At 32.6% G+C, this 12,575-nt stretch overlaps 1 protein-coding gene across 5 annotated transcripts in view; it reads left to right on the top strand.

Moving 5' to 3' along the window:
- Nucleotides 1-12,575, top strand: part of Ctnna3 (catenin alpha 3) — a 1,666,222-nt gene that overhangs the window by 1,236,986 nt on the left and 416,661 nt on the right. For all 5 annotated transcript variants that reach the window (XM_048810157.1, XM_048810163.1, XM_048810171.1 and 2 more), the window contains one exon: nucleotides 4,804-5,004. In XM_048810157.1, coding sequence (XP_048666114.1) covers nucleotides 4,804-5,004 — 201 coding nt within the window. The remainder of the gene's footprint in view (nucleotides 1-4,803; nucleotides 5,005-12,575) is intronic.

The following is a 12,575-nucleotide window of genomic DNA, read 5'->3' on the forward strand; positions in this document are numbered from 1 at the left end:
TTTATATATATATATATATATATATATATATATATATATATTATATGATGGAGTTCTGCTCAGCCATGAAAATAAATGAAATTATGGTATTTGCAAGTAAATGGATAGAAATCAGAATATCATGCTAAGTAAAATAAGCCAGACTCAGAAACTAAAAGGTCAAATATTTTCTCTCATATGATAGAATAAAATAAATTAAAGGGGAAGGGAAGAATAGTATAACGTAAAAATAAAGGGAAGTTCAATAATGCAGAAGAAGGAGATCAAGAGTCAGAGGAGAGGGATGGGTAAAGGGAGGCAATGAAGAATGCATTATTTAAAAAGTTACGTGCATGTATAAATATACCACAGGGAACTTCACATTTATCCATAGGTAGAAAGAAGCAATCAAATATAAATAAATAGACTTGTGGAAAGAAATCAAGTAGAGTAGAAGCAGGATAATGGGAGAAGTATGGAAAAAAGGAGAGGATCATGAACCAAAATCAAATTCCGTGCATGTATGAGTTTGTGGGAGTGAACTCAACTACAATGTATAATTATAAATTTCTAATAAAAAAGAAGAACATTGAACAATTACCAAAAAACAAGCCAGTCAACCAACCAAAAACAAAACAAAAAAACCTTTGAAGGCAAGCTAAAGCCATTTAATGTGGCAGCAGCTTTTTCCCTATAATTAAAGGTGCTTTCCCCTAAAAGTGCCTGCCTAGCAGATAAACATGTTGATTATCGTATTTTGAGACAGATAAAAATAAATTTTAAAAAATTGTCATAAAAAGATTTCCTTTGAAATAAAAACAGTACTTTCTGGTTACTTGGTTGTAAATCCTTTGTATATAGGGACTGGGCTTTATTTTCTTTTATATTATCTACTTGTTTAAACATATAGTAAGATTTAAATTGAGGAAAGGAGACACAGTAAAGAATTTGGAATAAAGAAAATGGATGAGGAATTTCACAGTATTGTACATTTAGCTATACAGGCTTATTATTCTCCAAATATAACTTGCTAAAAATCTTTCTGTGAGATATTAATTAATTTGGAAACCAATCATTATGATCTAATTCTTGCCAAACAAAAATTTTGACCATCATTAAGTAGATACATAAACAACAATTAACTTACACAGTGATGCATTTCATTTGCTTTTTAGTATTATTTGTTTGGGGAAAATGGGAAAGACAAATATGGTATTTTAGTTTTTGTTTGTTAAACATTTGTGTAGTTGTCTGTGTAATGGATTTTAACATCTATAGATCTATATATGCAAAAATGGAAATTTGTTTTCTTATAATTAAACTTATCCTAACTTACTCTCTGAGCTTACATACACTGATTGCTAAGCTTAATCTTTCTAATTTAGGAAGTTCACTTTATTTTAGATTATAACTCAGTCTCATTAGGAAAAAAATTCAACATCCTTTTTTCTATTATTCTTCTCTTCAGAATTTTTGTTACATGTATCAAGCTACCATGGGAGGAACCTAGTGATAGTGTATGACATATTACCCAGTAGATAGACTACAGCAGAAACTCTTTTCCCCTTCAGGCTTTGCCATTGGTATTTTCAAAGTCCACCTTCAGAAATTCAAAGGAAGAAACTTTTTACCTCTCAACACATTCTGGCTTTTAAAAATAAAATGCCCTTATACTTTCAATGTATTCTCTGGGATAGAGATTTATAATATTCTACTTTGGATGTCAAATGCCAATAAATCAGTTTTTGGTTCTCTTTTCATTTTGTTTTCTGCCTTCTTTGGGGGCAATTAAACTGACCTTCAAATTCTGACTTTAATTAAGAAAAAAAGTATAGAATTTATTTAAAAACTGCATTTCAAAATGTTGTACTACACTTAACTGCAGTGATAGAAGGTGAAGTTAACAAGAGAAGTTTGCAAAAAATGAAGAATCTTACAGCAAAAATCCATTCTTTTATTGCCCTCTGTATTAATGTTTCCAACATAATAGAAGGCATCTTTTGTATCTCAGGATGGCTATAAGATGATTGATGGAAATTGCTAGTAATTCAGCAATTCTTTGCTCTTAAAATAATGCACTTCAGCATTTGCACTAACCCCTGGACATTCCCCTCTCCCCTAAAATCAAATCTTAAACTATACTCTGAAGCTGTTAAGACATAGCTTCCTTATATATCACTTCTGTAAAGCATGACATCCTACAGTTAAGAAAAAATTAAATAGAGGTAGAATTCCCAACAATGTTTGCTTTGTCTAATTCATTCTATCAGCAAAGTTTTAGTTGAGGGATACAACTATGGAAAATTTTATACAGGTATTTCGTATTTTTTTCTTTCCTAGTAGTTCATGAGCTATATGGCTAGGCATAAAAACTCAAGTCAGTTATAATGTCCTATTAGCTACTGGTATTCACCAAAATACGGATAACACAATAATCAATTTCAAGAACTCAGGTTAATGTTTAGCTATTATGCATATGTGGGAGGTACCCAACATTTTTATTTTCTTTTTCTGGCACTCTATGTTTAGAATTTCATGCAAATAGATGTTTCTAGGATTCTGAGAAACAGTTGGGTAATGGCAACGTGTCACAAAAGTGGAAATTTTTCAATTTTTTCTTAATATTTTTTGTGCTATATTTAATTGTAGTAATTCCAGAGATTATTTAATCACCATTTCTAACATTTTGATTATAGCTGCTTCAGCTTAAGTCGTTAGGTGTTTCTTGCCACTTATTTCACTATCATTTTTTTCATATTGTGTATGTTCATGAAGAACTTTTGTTTCCATATCTAATCTTAACTCTATGATTATTCAACATGATTAATACTGTGACCTCTGACTGCATTGCTCAGTTGCAAACAGTAACCACACAACCTTCTATAAGTCTAAATAAAAAAGGAGCTAGATGATTATTATGCCTTTTCCACTTATGCCTTAGTTTCATAGGAAATATGATGGTGATGATTCACATGTGATTTTTATCAAGATGGGACAATGCTCAGATTTATTGTAAGCCTTAATGATACATTCATAACTGAATGCTACTAATTAGGTTAAAATCCTACCTAGTGCATTTATAGTGAATGTTTTCAGTGTTTAACATAAATTTTTATGTAAATAATCTGAATGTCCTTGATACAGATAAAACTGGCTGAATTTCAGGCCACAGAAAAGTGCCCATCTATGTCAATAACTTGTTATTTAGTATTAAGACAAAATAACTTACTATTTGCATCTTATAATAGAGCTTCACTCATTTATTCAACAAACATTTTTGTTAGTATAACAATTATTAAGTCTTATAATCAGTAATAAATAACAAACCTCAAGGAATAAGATAATATTCCTGTCCTTGGAAATAGTTCGCAGTCTACTAGAAGATGATTTTATAAGTATATCATGAAAACACTGGAAGAAACTCTAATGTAAGCAAATAAACCCTTTCCTAGGAATCCCAATCAGTATGGAACCAGGTGGTATTGTAGGAGGTCAGCACAGATTTCCCAAGAAAGGAACATTGTGAGCAATATCTAAAAACAATAGTAAGAGGTGAGCAAGCCAAATATAGGTACTAGGCAGTCTAGGTCAAGGTTCTAATATTACCGTAGGCCAGAGTCATGGCAGAATAAAGAGGATTTTGGAAAATATAAAATACACGATACTGAAGTGTAAGAGACCTACATAGGACTGATATGAGACAGATTTAAAACATCACCAGGGACCATACTCTATGGTAGTTTTATTTTATTCTCTGTATGTAACGAAGTAAGTGTTACTCTATAAGGAAATTGGATTATGATTGATTACCCTTGTAGCTAATTCAACAGATAGTTAACACAAACATCATACACAATTACCAGAAAGGGGTGGTAGAAGAAGGAGACTCTCTAGAGAGAGTTCATGTTTATGTTCTGGTATACTGAGATCTTTTTGTTGTAATTGTTTTCTGTGTGCTTTTAAGTAATAGAGTTTTTAAACATGTTGAATAGGGATTCATGTGAAAAGACCAGAAGTCAAAATACTAAATTTAAATTTCTTATACCATTGTCCATTACTGTTGATATTGTACTTATTTGCTAGTCTCCTCTCATTACTTTTATTTGGAAGTATTTTCATTTTAAAGAGAAAAAGACTCTTTTACTACAGTAATAATTTCCCGCTGCCTCATGGCTTAATCATGCCAAGAGGGAAAGAGAAGAATATGCACATTTTCGAAGTATACATATTTTTCTGAGATTCATTTGCTTCAAATAAATCAATCTCTTAAAACTGTGTGTTTGTATGTTCACAGACTTGTGAGATTATTGGTTCACAACATTGATATTATTTTTTTACATTTTTCATTATATACTAATTTATAACGTTTCTGGAATTATGTTAAACCTCATAGTAAGTCAGTAAACAAATAAATGGAACTCCATGGTTTTTATTTTTATACATATTTAATAAAGGTGACAATTTTGAAGAGTTTTATAATATATATACTATTGTTTCAAGAATTTAGCATCTCATCATTTACAGGTTATTTTCATTTTAATCAACAAATTGTTCTTAATTTTTACCTACATGTCATTCAAATCTTAAATATCCTCTGCTGGAACTAGAATCTAAAACAGTATGTAATCAATAAAAAATGTTTCTTAAAATGTAATTTTGTTATATTTCACTAATTTTGTGTTAAAGGGTAAAGAAATATAAACAAAATATCTTTATTGTTTTCTTTATTATTAATGCTCACTGCCTTCAGTGTGCAGTGTATCTGCTACATTTGTGTGATTTTAAAAGGTGTACACACGACTAATTTGATTTCTCTTCTTATAGAAAGCCATATCCTGGAAGATGTCAACAAGTGTATCATAGCCTTAAGAGACCAGGATGCAGATAATTTAGACCGTGCTGCAGGAGCTATCAGAGGAAGGGCAGCAAGAGTTGCTCACATTGTCACAGGTGAAATGGACAGTTATGAACCTGGGGCTTACACTGAAGGTGTTATGAGAAATGTTAACTTCCTTACAAGTACTGGTAAGTCTCCATTCCCAGGAACAATTGTACTGTTCTTGTTGTTTGAATTTGTTTGACATTCCAATATTCATACATATGGAAAAAGAGTCTCATTCTGTCTTACTTGTTCCAACATACAATAGAATTACTATATTATCTGATTGGTGCTTAAGACTCATGGTTATGTGATTTGAAATTTATCCTGGTGAAATAAATATCTTCACTAAGGAGAAAAGGTCTTTTATAGTTATATATGTTATATAAATTACCCAAAGACCTTAGCCACTTATGAATGTTTATTAATGTCAGAGCTGTTAGATATATAAATAGGACAGTATATTATCAAGTATGCAATGGTCTCTGGACCCTCTTTTTTGCTGTGTCATTTATACTTCCAGGTTTTTTTATTACATTATTATACAACAAGTTTGTCATGTATTTCCAGAGAAGTGTTCTCTACCTTCATCTGTGGTTGTTTCTGAAATGCCATTTTCTTCTTGCATGTAATGTTCTTTGATTGCTTAAAATAATATGTCACTAGGATTTTGTTTGAGTTGAAGCACCTGTTACTATTTTCTAAAATCAGTGAGCAAATGCTTTGATTCACTTGTTAAAATGGCATCCTTCTTTTTAACATTATGGTGAACATTTCTCCAATAAACTTACAGAAGTATGGATTCATACATAACAAGGGCAATCAACTACTTTTATGAGTCATCCTGGCAAAATTATTTCCTCTGAGAACCATTTTTGAGCTTGTATAATACTCAGGTAGAATTATTTTGTTATTGCCTTTTAACTTAGAGTGATGGTGAATCTGTGATTCTTAAAATATTTAAAGTTCTCTACTTAAATCATCCATCCTAAAAAATCATTATTTACATTATGTATAGGGCATATTAAATTTGAAATTGTATGTACATTGTTTAGTTAAAAGGGGTAGAAGGGACAAGAATGGATTGTTTTTTTCAAAAAATTATTTGCCTTTTTATTATAAAGGTGTTCTTTGTGATGAATTAATAAAGAGAAACATACCAATAGTTAAATAACCTTCACTAGAGACTGGTTCTGAAGAGCTATGCTAGAAGAAAAACTTAGCAAGATTTGTAAAGAATCAATGATTAGTTTTCCTAGTATGTTGAAACATAAAATCTTTGGTGAATCTTGGCACAGAGTTTTTTCAGTCTTTAAAATTATTTCAAAAACACTGAAACACTGAAAATGGGCTAAGGAAAGATGGAAGAGGTATACTTACAACACTTGATATTAAACTTATATTTCTATATGCCCTTCTCAAAGTTCCTTGTGTCACAAATAGGTCACATAGTGCTTGGCTTTTCAATTAGGTGTGGTAATATATTTACTTGCTTAAGAAGTTGATTGTGTTATGATCATTCAATATCTCTTCACTTTATTAGATCTTAGTGGTCCTTTCTTGTTGGTTGATACCAAGTACAGAGTTGCCTGTGTCCCTGATTTATTTATTTTTTCTTCTGCCTTTCAAGAATAAAATTGTAAGTGAAAGAAAAATGTAACAGTGATTCTTTCTTCAGCCAAGTGATAATTTTCTGTAGAGAATTGAATAGGCAAATTCTACCAGAATTACTATATTTTGCTTAAGTTTTATAACCATATTAGCAATATCTTGTAATCATGCTCTTTTTGATGATAATTTCTTCATAAATTGCCAACTGTACAATTTTATACTCCATTAGAAAGAGTTCGTATCCATCACATGCACAAAAAGAAGCAAAAGTGAAATTCTGAATTGTTCAGAATGTGAAGTGTATTACGTACGAGAACATTGTTCACAATCTGAAATCAGAGAAAACTGAAGTTGTCTACACATTAAACTACAAGTTTGTTAATGCCTTGATGATTTCTAATGACTGAATCAGATATCTAACCAATATGGCTACATTATCACAACCAGGAGAGAAAAAGTCCATTTGCCTCTAATTAGCTGTATGTATTAGTTAAAATTTTCCAGGTATATTATGTCCTATCTCCCAAATAAAATAGATGCAGAATAATCCTGGGTTACTCTTTAAAAAACAAATCTTATTATTAATGTAACAGTATAGTTTATGACTTCTCAATTTTGTCATTCTAGCTTTTCAGATAAATTTTTGGTGTGTCTTTGAAGAAAGCTTCTGAGTCTAAAGTATGTCTAATTCAAACTTCTCTCCAAACAGCTTTCCTTGAAATTTATCAAAAGCATGCCTCACTGAAGGGAATTCTGAAGAATACATTTGATGAAAAAAATCTAATTAGATCAGTTTGATCTTAACTAAAGCTGAAAAATATGAGAATTCTCTCTCCCAGTGAGATATTATCTATGAAAATACTTCCTACTATTCTATGCTGCACCATTAACTAAATGGGAGATGTTCATCTTTGTTAACTTTTGCTTCTTATCTTGAACTTATTATTTATAAATAATTGTCAAATTACATAATTGGAAATGTCATGTTTTGAGTTATGAAACCTTAATAGTTCCTATTTGAGCAAGAAGAATGGCTATTTATGTGGCCTGGTTTTGGTACTCTTTCTTTCATATAGTTCTCAGTACTTAAACTAGCTCCCTGAAAATAGCTTAATAAGATGCTCTTGTGAGTTGGTTTTTTCCTGAGACTTTCTAGTCTTTGCAATATTTGCCTTCAAGTATTGTCATCAATGATAAAACCTAAGCCATATTTATCTAAATCACCGAGTGTTTTGAAATATGGCAGCTTTGATTTAAATCAGACATTGTGGCTCATTAGCACATTTTCAAGAATTGATTTGCTTCCTAATGTTTTCTCAGCATTAGGAAGCAAGGTTGCTTTGTTGCATTTCAGGAATTGACATTGTTCACACACACTAGAAGTTGGTTTAAAATGAAATATAGTCAACATCTGGAGTACTGCACTTTAGTCAGAGTAATAATACGGTAATCTCCATGTGAAATTCCTGATTCTATCCCATTCTTCCCTGTCACTAAGCTCCTCCACCTGTCAAGAATTCCTGATGGGGGAGAAAATATATTGGCTTTTTTGTTAAACAGCAAACCTTCTGAATTGCAATGTGAAGGCTTATTTGAGTTTCTTCATATAAGGTTGGGGGAAAACTAATGCCGGAATGGACTGACATAGTATATTTTTGAGTGACTTATAGACTCTGTCAAATTCAGAAATTAGCAGGCCCCAAAGCATCTGTTGCAAATATCTAAACTGCACCTGTTTTTACTGCCAGCCAGGTTCACTGACCAAAACAGAAGCACCTACATGCATCTGACCATGAAATCTTGATGGCATTCACTGTTGGCAACTGGTAGTTATGGGAACTAAAGACTCATTCATCAAGTACCAGATAAGGCCCAAACTGCAAAATTTACACCCAGAATTACCTCCTAGAGTAGAGAAGAATCATATAATTACATTTCTCCCCTTCAAAGGCAAATGAGACAGTTGAAAATATATTCAGGCCTATTTCTGAAATGTTGTCTTTTTTTCTTCAAACTGGTTTCTAAGGTGTATAGACTTGATTAAGTTAATGATTAAATTAATAGGTGTGATTTCATTGATAGTTTTTTTAAAAAAAACATGCTACTTTTGTTACATCTCTATCCTACAACCTTAAATAGTCATAGATTTAAAAATGAAGGCTTTTGATCTACCATCCAGCAATATTTGAAAATTAATCTATTTACTAAATGTAACTCAAGTAATTTGTATGTATCCAGTAGAGTTTTGACTGACATAAATTTTACATAATTGGCTGGAGCTTAGTGTTGTCCTTGCTTTTGTTGAGCCTGGGCCATAGTTTCCACAATGCCATAGTCTCCTCTGCTCTCTCTCTTTATATACCCAGTCTACTTTGCTCACTTAATTTATCTTCCTGCAATTCACCCCAAATTTCATTTCCAACATTTTTCCTAGTATTATCCAAAATATATATTCTATTCTAGCTAAGTTGATACTTTCACAATCATGTGTATATGCCAGAATTGTTGCTGCCTTTAGGTCTTCTCCATGCCATCCCTCATTTTGATATCCCTATCCATTGTTTCTCACATCAAATTATATCCATCTTTCAACAAACACTTATATCTTGTCTTCTAGAAATCTTTCTGCACTCCCTTTAGCCTAGTAAATTCTTTATATTCTGAGGTGTTGTGGTTGTTAAGGAATGTGCCTTTCAGTTACAGTCTTCCAGATAACTACTTGCTGTCCATGAACTTTTTAAATGTGCTTATAATTTCTACATATGCTATTTCTTTTCAGAACAGAATGTAAGCTGCAGGAGAAAAATATATACCTATGTTTTCTCTTGGCATTTCTGCAAGAGCCTATCTTTTTTCTTGTATTACATTAAAAAATAATAATAATAAAAACAAAACTTCTCGAATAGGTCCCCTATGGTTTTGCTACATCTTTTCCCAAGTTGTAATGCCTTCTCTTCTCTATTTCCCTCTCAAAACAAAATTATCTTTAACATTTTCTCAATGCTCCTACCTTTGCAAAGGTGCTTCTGATTCCCTTTAATTTAGAATTAACTGCTCCAATATCTGTCCATGGGTGAGCTTGTCATCTAGTTAATGTTTATTTAATTTTTTCTTGCATCATTATTAGCCATTTACTTACAAGTTTCTCCCATCAAGTTGTAATATCCTCAAAGCTGGATATCACATTTTATTTATTTATATCTTTCCTAGTAGTCTCTCTTGCCTGGTAAATACTAAAAGTCGTCAGTGATAATTGACAGCCAAGTAAGTCCTTCTCTAAACTTTAAACTTGAAATTTTCTACCACAAGATTATATTCTGATGTTGTGTAACAGAGTTGAGGGAGGGAATAAGTTGTCATCCCAATTTAGGAAAAACAAAACAACAGAAACCTCAGAAGCAACGGTCATGTCAAAGGCTGGGACAGAGGGAAGCAATTCATTACTGTCCAGAGATAGACATTAGCTACTTCCAGAAAACTTAGGGTCACATTATTGCAAAGTTCTTCAGCAAGCTTTTGAACAAGAGATCATAACTTTTGTTTATTCAATTACTTACAGGAGCAATCATTGAACTTCATCTGTTGAAAGATTCCACTGAACCTAATTTCACTAAAGATTCCAGCAAATCCCTGTAAGGGGTAGTAAGCAGTATGAATCAGGTTTCTGGATTATGTACTTTGTTCCTTTTGACTTCATCCTGAATCTGACACTCTTTAACACAACTAGTCAGAGTCCATTAACAAGGGACTTCTCTCTGCAGATCACCTGGATCACCAAGTGTCTTCACAGTCTACAAATATGAGAGTTAACTAACAACCTACCCTCTTTAAGGAAGATCTCATGGCCTTGAAAGGGCTTTTGTTCTCCCATGAATGAGGGTCCTTGAGTAACATTGTGAGTTGAATCAAGTATGACTCTGTTTTCTGTCCAAGGATGACTGCATTTTTATAGGACCCAAATCCAGTTAGGGAACTGAGGATACTTCTTATTTTCCCTGTTAAGTAAATGGAAATATAAACTTAATTAACCAAAAGGAAAGTGGTATAAGAATGGAACTCCTCATATGTACTGTGTATTAGAAATGATTTTCTGACTTTGGCATACTGTACATGGACTAATTAAAAACCCACTGCTGGTACAGCTTTATTAACAAGAAGAATGCATTCTCACATATTGGAAAAAAATAATGTCAAAAAATAATATAAAGGCCTAAGAACAGATTCTCCAGAAGCATAAAGAGAGGCTGAAACTTTCCCATATACCTGAAAAATGTACATTGTGTAACTTTGAGTTTGCTGGAAAATGAAGATGGATTGAAAACAAGGAAGGTAATTGGCATGGACTAAAAAAAAAGGAGAATAAGAGAGTGGGGAGCTACTGTGTGGTTCTTCAGCAATGTGATGGTGTTCCAGTGGTCTTGTGTTTTCTTTAACTCTGCAACTACTCAGATGCATCTTCTTTAGGCATACATGACATTATCTGGAAAGAGAAATAGGTTATATCTTTCATTCTGATCCTACTTTCACATAATTCTGTAAAAAAGGTAAATTCAGTTTTATTCTATCGACCTTAATTTGGTAAAATAGGAATAAGAGTAGTGTATGTTTAAATGGATCAAATATGAAGTATTCTTTTGGCTCTAGGTTGCAAACCACAGAAACTATTGATGGCTCAGTAAAGCAGAAAAACACATAGAGAAATGTTGGAGAATAAGAAAAGAAATGGGAAACCATAAGAAATGCTACATATAGGAAATACAATCAAAGATGTCCCAAAGAACATCTGTTTGAAGTTCTGTTCCGGGCCACTCTTAATATTTAATGGCACTAACAGCATTGTAGAGTTATAACACTATATCCTACAGATGGTATGTTCATTTGTGACTATATTTCAGATACTCTACACTGGAATAAACCATGAAATACACCTGCTTTTGTATCACTTGCTTTGAATTCCACTTCCTTGTATGAGGCATCATATTAGGATAATGTGAATCATGTGTCTACCCCTTGATTGTCTGCATATGGAGTGGGAGATAACCTGTCTTTTGAGCTTCTATGGAGACAAAGCTCTGCTTCACACTAACTCACTGGAAGATTCCCCAGTATGGAAAGGGCTTTAGGGTTTATGAAGTAGAGGTGGTGATGAGAAGCAGAAGATGATTATCGACATGGGAACAACATAATAGGAAAATTGAGTATTGATTTTTATTACCTTGACTGGTCATCACCAAGACATGGAACCATTTCTACCCATATCATCCAGTCAGGAGCACTGCCTTTCCAGCAGCTTGTTCAGACTCAGTTATTTCTGCTAGTTTATGCAGTTTTCAAAACAAGTATAAAAGCATGCTTTATGCCTGGTAGATTTATTAAATGAAGTATTGTGACACCACTCCAAATCTAGGTGTGTTCCAGGAAAGATGTGCCATAACAGAATATATGACATGAATATAATTCATTGTCAAGAGAGTGGCTTAATAAATTAATGGTTGCTTTGCTGCTTTTATGAAAGCAGAAGGAAGTCTATGAAATTCTTGAAAAAGTAGGAAAGCATATCTTTTGGTAATTTCTTCTTTTTTAAAACTATAATAATGACAAATTTACAGGCCTGTATGCTATTTGCTTTTCAAATGTACAATAAGACTGTATTTATTTTAACTCTAAACAGGAAGGACCTTGATTTGATTCATTTTAAGATGAGCAAGTATTAACAGACAATCTTCATATCAGCATAGATTAATGCTTTTAGAATCACAGTGTTTACCTGGCCACTGGGAAAGGAGAAGTGAATGCTTGAGACCAGTGGAGATCAGAATCTCTGGGGTCTGGAGCAGTATTAGCTCCTTTCCCACTATCCTGGGGGCTAAGTTTAATATTTCAACACCCCTCTTGATCACCAACACATATCATTAGCCATAGCACAGCTGGTAGGAAGCTCTGGGCTAGACAGGTAACTTCCAGGTAATCCAACAATTAAGTCTCTTCATAAGAGACAGTAAAATGTTTAATAAACTGTAGCAAAGTATATGTTTTTAAAGATGTAGACAATATCTAGCAGAATTCTCCCCTTCACTCTATTTTGAAAACCAGATTTGTGAAACTA

The sequence above is a fragment of the Marmota marmota genome, unplaced genomic scaffold, assembly GCF_001458135.2.
Source record: "Marmota marmota marmota unplaced genomic scaffold, marMar, whole genome shotgun sequence".
NCBI classification, from domain to species: Eukaryota; Metazoa; Chordata; class Mammalia; order Rodentia; family Sciuridae; genus Marmota; species Marmota marmota.